We start from the raw sequence: 16,303 nt of genomic DNA, 5'->3' as shown, positions 1-16,303 counted from the left end.
GGTAATTTGCAATTTTTATCAAGACCTCTTCATTATAGCTTCTGACAGGACAGATGCTGTAATTAATCATGCAAGACAACTGGGGATAGTGGTCACACTGCTCTCAAAGAGGAACTGCTACAGAGCAAGGAGAGGGGGAAAGAAATGGGCACCAAAATAATTATTTTGGCTTAAAAATTAGCATTCACCATTTTAATAGCAGTAACATCACGATCCCCAGCTAGTTACAACCACTCCTCCCCCTCAGGAAAAAAGTGATTACTATTTTCTCTATACTTACCTTGTACTTGCATCTTAAAAAAAGACAATTACACAAATATCTGCAAGGGGTTCTTTTGGTTTTTTCAAGGATCTTGATTTCAGGCTGTGCAATGCATATTCCTGGCCATAAATATCACATTTCCAGTTGAAAAATGGAAGATGATGCTTAGGCTCAAACGAAACCTGGTATGTGGCATATTTTCCCATCTTACATGTATTCAAGGAAACAAAAATGAAATCTGACATATCATTTTATTTGAAAAGTGAACAGTTTCCTTGTTGTTGCATCAAAATACAGTCCACAGTTTTTACTGAAATGTGTTTATTCTATAGCAAGATAAAAGCATTTTTGTTTTAGTTAAGCAAAATACAAACAACTTAATTGCTGCTATCATAACTCATAAAAAAGTATAAAACAGCATAAAAACACAATAAGCAACATAGCAATGAATGGTTTATGTCACCAGTGTTTACGTTAAAGCCTCATTTAGGAAAACTTTACAGCACATGATATGAAAACTTACAACTTTGAAAGAAAATATTTACATTGATTATTCAGATGTGGTATGCCTTTTAAATATTCTACTGGTATTACATCATAATAAAAACTCTTGCTTTTTCATTTTAAATCTTAACTTTTGTAATAACTGTCTTCATTTAAGTGCATTTCCCTTTTAAAAATACAGTGTTTATTTTTCGAAACTTGTCACTCAAAACACGGAATATAATATTCACATTTCTTTTCTTCTAATTAGAATGAATATAATGGGCTAACGTGGTCATAGATATTGTTACAACATATACTGTGGTTTGATTTGGAGAAGCCATGGATAAAAAGTGGAAATAAGTCAATAATTGAAGCTAATCACTTGCATTTTTTTTTTCTGGAGAGATTTAGGAAAAAAAATAAGAGCTTTGGCAAAAGTCTGTGATTTACATTATTTTTTTTATGACAAAAAAATGCCATCAACTATTCACGTCATACAAATGTTTGTATGAAACTGGATCTTCATATTTCAGGTAGTTACAACTGTGCTTTTTATTTTTAGGGCTTCGGAAGTTCAGATAGCCTGGAAGTGTGGATTATTCACTTCTGGAGAAATAAGGCCATTTTCTATGACTCAGAGAGGCCAGTTTATAGTCATTAATATGTCCCAGGATTCATTAAACAGTTTGATTCACATATTGTAGGTATAGCCTGAATAAATAAAAAAGGCATCACACAAAAGAGCACAGGTTTCCTTGTTTAAAAACAAAGTAATTTATAGTCAGCTAAAAGATGTTACTCAGCTACACTGTAGTTCTTATTGCCTATCTAATAGACACTTGAGAGGACCGTTTGATCTGTTACACATTTCTGCATAACCAACACCAACTTACAGGTTTCAGCCACATATGCTTTACCCTCCTATGCCACTCTCCTCGGTATACACAAATCCGTCTGCCACATGGGTCTTCAGAAAATACTGACCTGTGATAATACTTGAGTCTGTGTCTGAGACTGTATTTGCGACTGGTGCTGCTGAGAGGTTGGCTGGGGGCTCCCAATGGCAGGGATGGGGGATGTTATCTGGGAGGCGACGGGGGAGTGCTGCCGAGGAGAAGGCTGAGACTGGTGCTGCATGTGTTGCAGCTGCTGCAGCTGGAGGCGCTGCTGCAGCTGCTGCTGCAGCTGCTGTTGATTAATCTGCTGCTGGAGATGCTGCTGCTGCTGCAGGTGCTGCTGCATGTGGTGCTGGAAATGCTGCTGTTGCATTTGCTGCTGGATTTGCTGATGCATTTGGTGCTGCTGGAGTTGCTGCTGCTGCATCTGTTGCATCTGTTGTTGTTGCTGTTGCTGCTGCTGCAACTGCATCTGATGCTGCTGGGTTTGCACCGAAGGGCTCACTTGGGTGGAGGGTGCTGAGCCAACCATGGTCGTTCCCATGGAGCTTATCAGTGGAGCCCCAATGTTCGAGGGCATGTTGGCTGCAATGGTGACTGATGTGACAATCTGGTTCATGGGGAGTCTCATGGTTAAGGGTTTGGGAGCGATTGACCTAGGGAGGGATTGCTGGAGAGTCTGGGGTGATGCTGACACTGTTCCATGTTGAGACAGTGGAGTGTTGAGAAGGAGGGAGGATGTTAGATTGGTTGACGCCAGGGTCTGCTGAACAGAACGGATGGTCTGGGCTTCTGCTGACTCAGCAGCAGCCTGCATTTGGGGGGAAAAAATTCCAGAATGTTACAATACATAAGTATTTAAAATATTTAAGCATTTTTAGGTATTATAAATTGATTTTTTTTAATGACCATTATTCATGCCTTCCTGTATCTATACTCTTTGACTTATGACTTTTTCACTCTGCCCAGAGATGGAGTCAAACCCCTACCTCCTTGAGTCTGGGCTGGTCTTGTGCCTTTGCTTTGGCTAACAGAATGTGGTAACAGTGATACTGTCCCAGTTCCAAGCTGAGGGCTCAAGCCTGCCCCTGCCATGTGCCCAGACATGTGGCCCAGTTACTCCACTCAAGAGTCAGTTCACTGCCAGCCAACTGAGATAAATGTGAATGAGTCCAGCCCCCTCCAACATGCAAGCTGACCCCAGACGAAGGATCAAGAATATCTGATTCTACCAAGTCTGGTCTAGGTCTGAAGAACCAGTCAGCTAACTGGCACTCTCTCAGGATAAATGCTTATCTTTTATCACATCACTGAGCTTTGGGGATGGTTTATTACATAGCACTATTGTGGTAAAAGATAACTGATGCACATATTTAAGAGCAACAATTCTTTTGCATTTAAGTCTGTACTAACCACCATTGAGTACCATATGTTGAAAGACAATATAGTACAGATTGCCTGAGTTCAAATCCAGCTGTCTGACCTAACAACTTTGTGACATTGGGCAAGTTAATTTACTCATCTGTTCCTGTTTTCTTATCTATAACATTGGGTTATATGGTATTTTTCTTGTGCAGAGGCTGTGAGAATTAAATGAACTCACATGTTAAGCATTTTAGGAAAGCGTCGGGTCCATGGGAAGCAATAAATATTAGCTATTTTTATTAGTTAACAATTATCATTACCAGAAAACAGCCACTAAAACACTTGAAAGCCCTGTGTTGTGTGATTATTTATAACAATGTGCACTCAAATATAAGAAAACCATTATCGGTTTCCTTAGAGATACCAAATTGAAGTTTTCACAATCTTAGAAAGGTTTTAGTTCATCAACTATTTTTGAAGATTTCTAGAATTTATCAAAGGAGTCATAAATAAGTGGAAAACGTTCAACCTCATGGGACCAAATTGCCTGTTAAAAGATAAACAGCAGATCTAGGGCTCAACATACAGAGGAACTATCTATTACATTTTGTACTAAAAACACTTCACTGCCTCCACAAAAAGAAATTCTTCCACTAACATGACAGTGATTGGAATGATCCATTCCAAAGATGATTTTTTTTCCTCTTATACTTCATTCGATTAGGATATTTTGCAGGGGAGTGTTGCAGGAACACCTAGGAGACATCAAGTGGCCATCCACTATCTCTAACAATTTTGTATTTCTAAATTTTTATGACTCCTATTTATAAAATCTTCCTGTTGGAAAGAAACTGAGATGTTACCCAGTGTAGGAAAAGCCATCTCTGATGGTTTCAGTTTGAACACATGTCATCAATTCAAGGCACTCCCCTTCAGTGGACAGCTCTCCACATTACAAAACTCAGTGGGGCTGCATGTTCCTGAATGGCCATGTTCTAAGGTCTTAGGGTAAGAAGCAGCCTATAAATATTCAAAGTCATCTTTAAAAAAAAATTAAATCACCCATAAAGTAGACTACACAGTAAACATGTACATAATTCTTATACATTCTAGTAGTTAAAAATTAACAAGCTAGTCTTAAGGAAAAAAACACAAAGAAAGTCTGTATTTCAACACCTGGGCAGCTCAGTTGCACAGTTTTGCTATTAAAATGCTGTCTTAATGGTAAGTGGAGATGGGTGGATGATTGCACAGAGTTCTTCCTTGCCTGCCTTCTTGTTCCTTTATGATTTAATAGTAAGCCTCTATGAATTTATTTGGTTGTTGTAAAGATTAAAAGTGATAGCAGAGTTGCATCTTAAGGGAGGAGGTCTGAGGCTCTGCATGCAGAGGCATAAGTTAAATGTGCATATGATGCAACCCTATTGATATTTCTGATGCTGGGGCTGAACTTTTGTTTCCTGTAAGATCACCCCTTGGATGAGTTTTCCTCTCTTGGGCACAAACATCGACTTCATTTCCCTTATATAACGGTCCTTAGATTTGAGGACTAAGATCATATGCCTCCAAGTCCTTACCTCCCTGATTCTTCCAGTTATTCTAACATGATGTGATTTTCAGTCCTCACCATTGTGGGAAGCAATGCTCTAGAGAGACTTCAATTGATTGCCATCGCTCTTTAAATTGTGGGGTCCAAAACAGAACCAATTCTTTAGAAGTAGTCTAATAATCATGGTACAATTAGATGCTGCATCCTGTGGGATCACTATATTAGCAGCTACTTCACGCTTTTGGTTCAGTTTGAAATTATTCTAAATTTATAACTAAAGACTACTTTAGTTGCCTCCCAGTACTTTGAATAGAGATTTAGGATCCTCTCAAAGTGCATTTACTGAACTAAAAAGCAAACAAAATTCCAGTATTTTAAATTTATTCCTTCTAAATTCTATCCTATTGAATTATTATTTTTTTTCTTTTTGGTGTCACTGAATTCCATCTGGAGATATTTTTGAATCCTGATTCTAGTAGGTAATGTTTAAGTTATCCCTTCTAAGTCAGTCATAGGCTTCACGAGCCTAATCATGGTTAATACTCCCTGAATGCCTTTCGAGATGCTGGATCTTGGTTTAAATCCATATATGGTCAATTATTCATACTCTAATGCACAAAATCACCTATACCTGCTCTGGATAAATGAATGAATAAATGATCCACTTAAGAAGTACATGCACACTATTACTCTATTCACTTCACTCCATCTAATTAACCACCAACTATATTTTAATTCTTAACATCTACAGCCCATACAGTCAGCTGTTTTCTGCCAGTGTGCAAGTCTGAGTCCAACATCAGTATATCTTCCAGTATGTGTCTTCCAGCGTCTGAGAAAGAGGCTTGGCTATTGACCTGATAAATCTCTTCTCTATCTAATGAAGTGGGAAGTGTCCTAAGAGCTGTCGACAAAGACAGGAGGACCTCTGTTGATCTGATTCTGAGTAGCTGCAAATGATAGATCTTCATACAAATACTTAATACAGATTATAAAGAAGAAACAACTCAGGTGAAAAGAGAAAAAAGGGAAAGAACCCTTTTAAAATGGCTTTGAGGCCCTAGGTTGTACTTGAAACAGCAACAGTGACAAGGAAATGGTATATCTACTTGTCAGAAAAAAAGTACCTATAGCAAAAATATATTAGATCAAATTATCCTTCCCCAAACCTGTAAAAATATAGAAAGGCAAGAGACAAAACTGATTAAATGTTAATATAATGTAACAACTTATATTCCTTTGAATCAAGGTGATTACAATCTAAAGTGACATTTGCTTGGAATATTGGTGCATTCTATAACACATCAGGGTCCATTGTATACTCTATATATAATACATATAGGCTTTTTTTTAGCCCTTGGAGTATAATTTTATTTTAAATGATCATGAGGTTTATTAATTTATATGATACAGAAGAGTTTGGTCAAAAATGCAACACCCTCTGTTATAGTAATGTAACCACCAGAGAATTTATAATATGATGTCCAAAAATGCCTGAAACATAACTCCCAGTTTAAACAGAGGACCATTAACACAGGTTCCAATCTCTGACCAAAAGCATACAAGCCTACTTAAAATTTGTCTATATGGATACATACACATATATAAGATCAGGGAATCTCAGAAACAATTTAGATTCAGCTGCTTAAATTAACTTGTATTTTCAGATCATCATTTGGGTAATCTCTAAAGAAAACAAGTCAGTTTACAAGTTGTTCAAGATGCCTTTCCATCAACTCTTAGGGGAGCTACAAATTATGTTTTCAATGCTTAAGGGCTGTTTTCCATGCTGTAACTATTTTGGAGACCAGCCGCCCCTGCCCAGGTTTACCTTAGAAACGAGGCTGGCCCTGTATGCCGCCAGGGCCTTCAGGTATTCTTTTTTGGCAGCTTCTGTTTTCCTTTTATATACCTATTAAAAGACCACAATTAGCACCACCTTTAGCGTATAAGTTCTCAGCTATAAAATCACTGCTGCACAAATTAGGTCACATAAACACAACTCACATAAAATGGTTGGTCTCTTTGGCTCTGATTTTTAAATATTAGCACACACCCACACCCACCCACCCCCCCCCACACACACACACACATACACACGGACATGAAAACAAAACAAAAAACCTGCCATCCCCACTGGAGCACAATTTTTATATTTATTATTGCAAATAAGAAAAAGATTTCTGGTTGCAGTAGAGATTCCTTGAGAATCACTTTTCCTTGAGAACAGCTGAAAACCTCAAGCTAAGGCAATAAATAAGGTAGCAAGAAAAATAAGCTTTGCTGCAAATGGCTTACTTTATACAAAGTAATGAGTTTCTCCATCTATGGCTTCTTTCCCTCAGATACCCTTCTAAACTACACCAAACCAGAGGATAAAAACAACAGGTAGATTGATGAAGACAGAAGAGAAAAGAGCAAGGCGTTTCAACCTTGGGGCAAAATAAAAAGTCAAAAATCATCAAAGATAGGAGATTTCCATCAGTGACACCACTGAGTTACAAAAATAAAATCCCAGCATATTAAAGATGATTTGGGCTTCTCCTTTTAAGTCGTCTGATGGCTGGGTGTTAGATCCATGTGCAAACTATCTTTCTCTCCAGAATTTAAAAGTTAGGTGCAGCACTTTCCCAGTCCCACTGAATTGTATTTCTAGGACAGAAAATCAGTCTGCTGTCTGCAGTAATAAACTCAATGCAAAGGAACGAGAAATTTCTAGTGCTGCAACATCCCAACAAAATAAGATCCTAGAAATGAGTTCCTGAAATAAGTTCATGATTTGTAAATAAAAATCAAGGGCTTTCCACTCTTCATTCCTTAAAACAATTATTCTATTTTATCATTCATAGGGGTTGATCTATTCTTCTGCAGATATGTGAAAGTTAACTTCTATTAATGGTAATTGGAGCTTTGTGCTGGCGGGGAGGGCAAGGGGGGACCGGGACTGACCCCCAAGGTACCCATTCTTCTCTCCATTTGTGTGGAGGAGTTGCAAAGAGAAGAAGAGGAGGCGAAGCCCCTAAGGAAGTATCTCCCACCAGCATGGCTAATTTCTGAATACCTCTCATACTGCCTTGCTTTAAAATGAACTTGGAATAAAATTTCAAATGCCCAGTGACAATAATGAGACATGCAGAGGCAGCTTCAAAGTTTGGAAACCCACCAGGACAGCACAAGGGTTCAGAAAGATGATCAATGGAAAGGCAAGCGGGATGGACCTAATCCCTTTGTAGTGCCCTTTTTGAACAAAGAGGGAAAAATTCCACATTATTTAAAATGAAAAGATGGTCATCAAAAGTTTATGCTTGCAGGATACTGCCTGGATTTCTTCCAACCTTTCTCTGAGTGAGTTCTGAACATGCACCCATGAGCTGACAGAGAAATCAATATAACTGGAGAGTTGTTTAGATTTATACGTCTGGGTTTTTTAATACCATCGCTTAGAAAAGGCTTGCAAAAGAAGCAATCATATTAAGTGAACACGTGCACTCAGAAAAGGTGTGAGGAATACTCTGGGTAACGTTTTAATACGGGGCCTTAATGGGTCTTTGTCTCACCTGCTTTTGTTCTTCTCCAAGGCTGTCCCACATAGATGCTACAATTTTTGAGACCTCTCCAAAGGTTGCATTGGGGTTTTGACCTTTAATTGCAGCCTGTGTGTCTCTGAAAAACAGGGCATATGCTGACACTGGCTTCTGTGGCTCATTGGGATCTTTCTTTTTCTTTTTCTTTGGAGTCTTGGGCTTCTTGCCAGAGTCTGGAGCAGCTCTTTTCTCTCCAATGGCCTGCAAAGCAGGAAGAAATTCACTGCCTAGAATGTACTTGCAGAGAATGCAACAAGACTTAACTCAGATCCATAACTGTTCTTTGAAGGTTTTGTTAGGCATCATCAACAGATGAATCACCACCAAAACCGGGGGAGGGGTAAACTTGCTTGGAGTTAACCAGACAGCAGAGATTAGCATTTAGAACATTGATTAATGAGACCCAGAAGTATCTTCAATACATCCACAACATATGCTCTAAATAGCAATTATGAGTAATGAAAAACAGAACACTCTATACCAGGCAATGCTGTATATATGCTATACTACATATGCATACATCAGCAAAATATTTTATATTTTCAGAGGTTTTAGAAGTAAAACCTAAATAATATTCAGGATGTTGATCATATTCAAATATTTTAAATGAGGTCCCTAGCCGTGGACACAGGCCCGATGTGTGATCTGAATTAATTGTTGTGGTATTTTTTGTTGAGGCTGATTTTTAAATTTTGCCAGAATGTTACTTTGCTAATGACTCTCCAGAAACTCAAATGGAAATTAGTTCCAATTTCTATACTTGCAACATAAGGGAAAGGTCATCTTTACTTTCTAAAATAACAATAATTTTTTAAAGATTAAGATAACAACAAATGTAAAAATGTAAAAACCACTTTAAGTGGAGATAAAAGGGAAATTGACACTCTCTGTAAAATTTAAAACCTGTAAAAAAAAAAGCAATATATGATACTTAAAAATCACTAAGACTAGAAAGAAGATGTTTGCTATCTATGGCTAGTAACTCTGCCCACAAGAACAGTGCCATAGAGACTCACGCATATTCGCAACATGAACTCTAAGAGATCAGAAACTGATATGGTGATAGTTTCCCACTTTAAAGACGACTAAGCTCCATATTCGCCAGCTACCATCATCTAAGTTCACTGATCATTTAGTATACTTATCAGAGAAGCAGGGTACATGATTTGTAAACCTTGTTTCATTCCCCGAGATTACAATATAACTATCAAAGATAATTTTGCAGTTAACTTCATCAAGAATCCCCCAATGCTTGACAAAATCTGTTTTCAAAGCCAGCCTTGGGCAAGGTGGATTCAAGTTACTAACAGGTTGACTTTTAATGGCTTGAATTCTAATTCAAATTTTCCTGGTGTATTATTTACTTTCTAAATGAGGGTCATTCAGAACTTTTACTGAATTTTTACCATTTACTAAAATTCTTAGGGAGAAAACTGATAAGGAACTTTTCTTAGAGAACTCTGAACCCTCAAAGTGTTAAGAAACCACTGGCCTACTTCTGGGTGAGGCTATTGTTTGCACTATTTGAGAGATAACAGCATCTACACTTTATCTGAGTAGTTTATAAGCTTCAGATGGTGTTAAGTCATATCTCACTTCTCCTCCAAAATGCCATCTTTCATAACTCACACAATTAATTCAATAATTCTCTAGAGCCCATAGTCTTTTTTCTAAATGTTCAGAATAAGTGAGATTTGTTTAATTCTACTTAATGAATGTGAATTTCCAAGAGAGTCAGATGCCTTTCAGTTAGAGCTTCACTTGGAGGTAAGTATTCCTTCAATGAAAAACATTACTTTAACAAGAAAAGCTATCTACAGACAGACATATTTTTCTAGTTGAATCAAACAACTATATTCTTCTCGTGGAAGAAAATCTGGCACTGTTAGTGCCACAATATCTTGACCAATGGCAAGATGAAATTAATTTCCAGAGCAGCCTTTTTCAAAATGAGAGGAGTTCAACTTCATTATCTGTAAAACAATATTCAAATATTGACCACCTTTGATGTCTTTCTTGGATAACCATTATGTGCCCCAATCATTATTACTTTTTAAGGATAAACTAGAAATGAGGAGTCTCACAATTTAAATTAAAACTCAGAATTAATTCTCCTAAGTAAATTTTTGTGTCACTGACTTTAAAGGGTTGGGACAGAAAGCTGGAAAAACAGCTTTACCCCAAGAGACATAATCAATGATAATTTTAATCTTCCTTTCTCAGCTGAGGTTCAATAAAGATAAATTGGCTTCATTGTCTTTACACAAAACCTAGACCCTTGCTTAAAATGGAGCAAGCTAGGAGTCCCATAAGAGGTCCTCTTTAAGACATGACAATTTCAGCTTGGTACAGCGGCAAGTATGAAGATCAGTGGACATGTGATTGGAGGGAAAGGAATCCATTGGAACTGTAATGGCTAAGCTGTTACCTAACTCCATCCGATCATAACCCTCAAGAGTCTTTAGTCATTTCTTCTCAATCCTCTGGACTGAAGTTCTGTGACTATGAGAAGACTGTCAGTGCATTTACCATTCATGGGCCCAGTGGGGTGCTAATGTGATGTTATAGACTCAACCCTTCATCTTGAGACCCCTTCAATTTCTGCAGCATCACTCGAACCTCCCTCCACTGTTCTTCAACACTCTTAAGTCTCTAGCTCCTCTTCTTCCTTTTGCTACTTAGAAGTAAATGATGCTCAGGGTTCTGTCCTTGACTTGCTCCTTATACTTTCTGAGAAGTCCTGATTACTTTCACTTCTTCTCATCCATGCCCTGATGGTCCCAAAATTTATAGTTCCAGCTCCCATGAACTGAATTCTAGACTCCAATGTAAGCACCTCAAACCCAGCTCTAACAAGCCAAACTCATGTTCCTCATGGGGGAGGACACTCCTCTCTTTGTGGGCTGCTCCTCTCATTTACTGATCTCCATTCTGGATCTCAAACTAAAACCCAATTTATCTCTTCTTTAAATGCTGGTGGATCACCAAATCTTTAAAATCTTTATGATTCTCACTCCTAAAATGCCTGCTAATCTGGTATCTCCTGTCCATTCCTTCCCTTGATGCAAGAAAATATAACAAAAGAGTCTTCTAATTAATTTCCCTTTCTTTGGTCCCTCCCTTTATAAGGCATTCTATATATAGCCAAAGTTATCTCTCTAAAGCATAAATTACTTATGCCACTCCTCAGTGCAAATAATTAATCTGTTCTCAGCTACCAACAGAATAAAGACCACCACATTTAAGTCATTTTGTTCTTCAAGTTCTATTTCTCTCTTCCCCCATATCAAACTTCATGTTACCCATAAATACCATGTACTTCCACTGTTCTTCACTAGTCCCCCACCAAAATGCTGGCCTCTCTATTCTGCCTCACAAACTTTTATTTATCCTCTTAGACCTAATTCAAATATCACTTTCTCAATAAACTCTTCCTCAAATCACTCTCCCAAGCAGAATCGATTAGAATCTCAGCACACCAGATACATCAATTATATCACTAATCACATCTGGAGCTAGTTTTAAACATTGCTATTCATCCCCAGTGGGGAGTCTCATGAGCAGTAATTCTCTTGTAAACCTTTGTATCTCAAGAACCAAACAAAATGTCAAGCACAGAGTAGGTATACAACACACAGTTAATGAGTGACTAATGAGTAATTATGTACTATTACAGTATTCTTTTTCATTATTTGTTCTAAGCATTTAGAAAAGTCATACCTGGGACACAGTTTTTATTTCAAACTATGTATCATTTAAAATTATACGTATCCCAGGACAAAGGCAAAAATGTGAGATGATGAGAACAAACTCAGTGATAGACATCACTGAAGGTACAAGGCTGTCAAATGTGGCAGCAGCTTGGCCAACACACTGGATCAAGCTTGTTCACACAGACATTAACTTAGAACCAGAGCAGTTAAGAATTTCTGGAATATCTAGAATTTCTGGAAATGTGTAGCAGGGCGTCCTCCTTTTGCAGATTAGAAAACTTGGGCTACAACAGTTAAATAACATATCCAATGCCTTACAGCTATCTATAGTAGGAGAGGCCAGATCTCTCTATTTCCAGTCCAACATGCTTCCTATAGAAAATAAATGAAAGAGTGAAGAAAAACAACAAACCATCATACATTTAAATGCTACTCCAAATCCATGAAGAAAAAACACAGTAATACTATCAATGAAATTCAAATAGTACGGGGTGATCCCATATTCTCTGGCAGTTTGTACACTAAGACAGTTCTGACTTACTCTGCTGGCTTCATCAGCATCCTCTTCATTGATAGAGCTGGAAGGGGAGGGAGTAGCCGATTTGCTTGCTGGAGGTGAAGGAGATGTGTGAGGCATACTGGCACCTCCCAAATTCAACCCCAACTGGGCACTGAGCTGAGACTGGTTGATGGTGGTGAGCTGGGCAGGAGGCATGACCCCAGAGCGCGCAGCATCGGTCATGTGGACGATGGACCGCATGATCAAGGAGGGATCCTGCCGATATTGGGATACTTGTGTGTGGCTCTGATCCTAGAAAGGAAGCAGTGAAGGGGGAAAAGTTTTTCCAGATACCAGTGAACTTATCAGGTTAGCAGCTCATTAGATAGGTTTCAATTGTTGCAATGTTGATAGGTCTGACCTATTGCAGGATGATGGTCTCTGTTCATTTATTAAATATAAGGACACATGCCAAGAAGTTGGAAGGCGAAAAGCACAAAATCCAAATATCCAGCCCAGACTATTTTTCTTTTCTTTTGAGGTAGAGCTTTGCTCTGTTGCCAGGCTGGAGTGCAGTGGAGTGATCTCGGCTCACTGCAATCTCTGCTTCCTGGGTTCAGGCAATTCCCCTGCCTCAGCCTCCCAAGTAGCCAGGGCTACAGGTGCACACCAACATGCCCAGATAATTTTTTTTTTTTTGTATTTTAGTAGAGATCAGGTTTCACCAGGTTGGCCAGGATGGTCTTCATCTCCTGACCTCGTGGTCCACTTTCCTCAGCCTCCTAAGTTGCTGTGATTACAGGTGTGAGACACTGTGCTGGGGACCAGCCCAGACAATTTCATTATAGAACTGTCAATGAATATGGAAGGAAGGAAGGGAGGGAGGAAGGGAGGAAGGAAGGAAGGAAGGGAGGGAGGGAGGGAGGGAGGGGGAGGGGAGGGGAGGGAGGGGGAGGGGAGGGGAGGGAAGGAGGGAGGTGGGAGGGAGGCAGGGAGGGAATGAATTAGCAAAACGAAATATAATCTTACAGTTCTTGTTTCTTATTGAGGAAGATGTGGCAGGGAAAGGGCTGAAGCATCGGCCCCACCCATTCAGGCTCATCCGTTAGTCTACATCCTTCCCTCACACATAGCTGTTATGAGAGAAGGCAAAGTCATTCTTTATTTTATCCTGCCAGAAATGCACAGGACATGCAGAGGATGGGCCAGCAAATCACAGAGCTTTGGTTTCACAGAGCAAACATCTGTTTGCTTTAGGGCACCCTTTCTGTGAAATCCTCTGTGGTTAACCAGACGGTCATTCCAATTCTGAATTACATTGTCAGTGGCATCTGGAAGTCATTCAATGGCTTTGGATTGGATATCACTTTTTTCATTTAAACCTACTTTGTTTTCTTTTGTTCAATCCACCATGATTCAATGTACTAATGAATTTTCTTAAATACATATAAAAACATGGTAAAGAGCATCAGAAATAGCTTTTTATGAAAGTTATTGCAGTTACTTCAAATGCAGCTGTCTCTGTTCTTGGTAGTCATACAGAAAGGCCTGAGAGTTGTTGCTGCTGCTTCTTTATTTTTTTTAAATTCCAAAGAATCAAAAAATGAAGACATGCTTTTCAAATGACTTACTTTAAGACATGTCATTTGGAGTGAGTCTGTGATTTTGCTGAAACCAAATTCTCTTGACTCACAGTGACCCAGAATCTAATTTTATACACAAGCCTATGAATTCTTAACTGTTCCTTTTTTGAGTCCTTCTGATAAGGCTTATTTTTGCTCTTTAAAGAAGCAGAATGAATTGTAAATAACTAAATTGGAGCATTTGGTTTCTTCATATTAAATATATAAATGCCACTCAATAAGAAGCTCTATCAAAGAAAGCCAGCTGAATAAATTATGATCTACCCATACGTCAAAGTGTTATGAAGCTTTTAAAAATAATGAATTAGATTTATGTGCATTGACCTAGGGCAGAGTTTCTCAATTTCAGCTCTCTTGACATTTTGGACCAGATAACTTTTATTGTAGGGGCTTGTCCTGCATATTGAGGGGACTTGTCCTGCAGATTGTAGGTATTTAGATGCATCCCCAGTCTCTACCCACTAGATGCTAACAACCTCCCTCCCCCTGTCAATCATGACAATGAAAAATGTCTCCAGACTTTGCCCCCTGGTGGGGCCAAACCACTCCCAGTTGAGAACCACTAATCTAGAGTGATACCCAAGATACAGTACATAAAAGGCAAGCTACAAAACAATTATAAAGTACAGTCTCATTTTCTTGGGGAAAAAAAAGAAGTATATCCTAACGTTAATAATGGTTACATTATGAGGGGTAGAATGGGGAGGGCAAGGAGGGGAGAGTTTCAGCTTTTTCTATGTACATGTGTATGCTGTTTTGATAAGCTGTGACCACAATACGAAGCAAAAGTAAACGAAACACTTTAATCAGAAAAAAGAAGATAATTCAAGTTGTTAAAACAGTCCATCACTAAGTGTTAGAATTAAATATTAAATACATACATTTCCCATTTCTTAACAATTTCTGAATAATGACTGTGAAATCCTGGAGGAAAGTGTCACAAGTATCAGTGACGCTTCCTACAATATTACATTCTACCTGCAGGTGTCTTTCTGCAGATTGTGTGGATTTTAGGTTATCCATTCATCCTAATTATTTTTTTGATTGGCATTCTACCATATTTACTCATTTCTCCTAGAAAGTATGAGCTATCTGTTCAGTCTTCCATGTTCTCTTGAAGTTTAACCACTACTCACTGATACCACTTTCACCCTCAAACTACAGGTATTGATCGACTTACCACCTATGCAACTTACGACCATTCGACTTTACGACCACAATCGCTGGCCACGACTGCTCCGCGTCTGGCAGCGCAAACGTTGCCCAGCTGGGCATACGACAGTGCGGACCAGCTTCCGGCAGCACTACCATTTCCGCGTGCACCATTTCAACTGTACATATAGCCTACTCAACTTACGACCAAATCGTGTTACGACCGGTCCGCGGTCCCGACCGTGGTAGTAAGTCAAGCACTACCTGTACTGGTAATTAAGCTATTTATGTTATTCTAAATGTTCTTCTTCATATATGTCTTTCAGAATGCTTTTTAAAAGACTTTCTATTTTATTTAAATCTAGGTGTTTTAAAGTATCTACAGGCAAATTCCAGGGCACATTTAACTGAAGTAGTTTAATTCTGACTATATAATAATAAATTAGTTAACTGGCATGGCCATGAAATGTGATAATCTGATTTATGCAGTTTTCTCATTAACAGAGAATTACTTAGCTCTCTTTACTCCAATGCCTATGAAAACGCCACACATACAGGTGCTCGATTGACTCACCCCACACCTCTAGCATTTTTCAGATGGCTCTCATGGCCAAATACAAGGCTAAGAAGGCTCGTTGGCTTCATCAACTCTTCCCGAATTCCATCTGCAATTTGTGCCTTTATTATGGACCTTGTTGCCGGGGAGCTTCTGTTGATGGACAGCCAAGGTTCATTGTACTAAAAAGGAAGTTTTGCTGTGGTTTAATACTATGTGCCAGCATTTGTGCTAAGCTTAATATGCACTTTCTAACTTAATTCCCTAAATTGCTTTCTGCATTAGATACTAGTACTATATTCATTCTTAGATAAGAATGATTCCCCGGGTCCCCAGGCTAGCCAGTCAATGCTTGACAGAAAACCTGGGCCCTAGAGAGCCATGGTACCTGAGGCATGTCCTGGCCAAAAGAGATGAATGAGACTCTGTGATCTCCACTGCCATCATCCCCCTTTAACAAAATCAACTCCATTTCCATTTGTTTTATAAATTGAGGTTTCTAATAATATTTCATTACAAAAAAACAAACAAAAAAAAAAACGACTTTTTCTGCAGTGGTGACGGTATGGAAGCCATTCCTGAAAAGTACTGGGGGCGG

The 16,303-nt window shown here is 38.7% G+C and overlaps 1 protein-coding gene across 4 annotated transcripts in view; it reads right to left on the bottom strand.

Annotated features, from left to right (window-relative positions):
• Positions 1–494: 494 nt before the first annotated feature.
• Positions 495–16,303, bottom strand: part of TOX3 (TOX high mobility group box family member 3) — a 105,683-nt gene continuing 89,874 nt past the window's right edge. For 2 of the 4 annotated variants that reach the window (XM_017530109.2, XM_017530110.2), the window contains exons 4-8: positions 12,397–12,666; positions 8,116–8,343; positions 6,390–6,470; positions 1,733–2,455; positions 495–1,459 (exon numbers count right to left, since the gene is read on the bottom strand). In XM_017530109.2, coding sequence (XP_017385598.1) covers positions 1,406–1,459; positions 1,733–2,455; positions 6,390–6,470; positions 8,116–8,343; positions 12,397–12,666 — 1,356 coding nt within the window. In that variant the 3' untranslated portion in view covers positions 495–1,405. Of the gene's footprint in view, positions 2,456–6,389; positions 6,471–8,115; positions 8,344–12,396; positions 12,667–16,303 lie in introns of all 4 variants that reach the window. The other 2 variants (XM_017530111.2, XM_017530112.2) reach the window with 1 other exon arrangement.

Source organism: Cebus imitator, unplaced genomic scaffold (genome assembly GCF_001604975.1).
Source record: "Cebus imitator isolate Cc_AM_T3 unplaced genomic scaffold, Cebus_imitator-1.0 Scaffold63, whole genome shotgun sequence".
Lineage (NCBI taxonomy): Eukaryota > Metazoa > Chordata > Mammalia > Primates > Cebidae > Cebus > Cebus imitator.
This window is presented reverse-complemented; position numbering and strand designations above follow the sequence as displayed.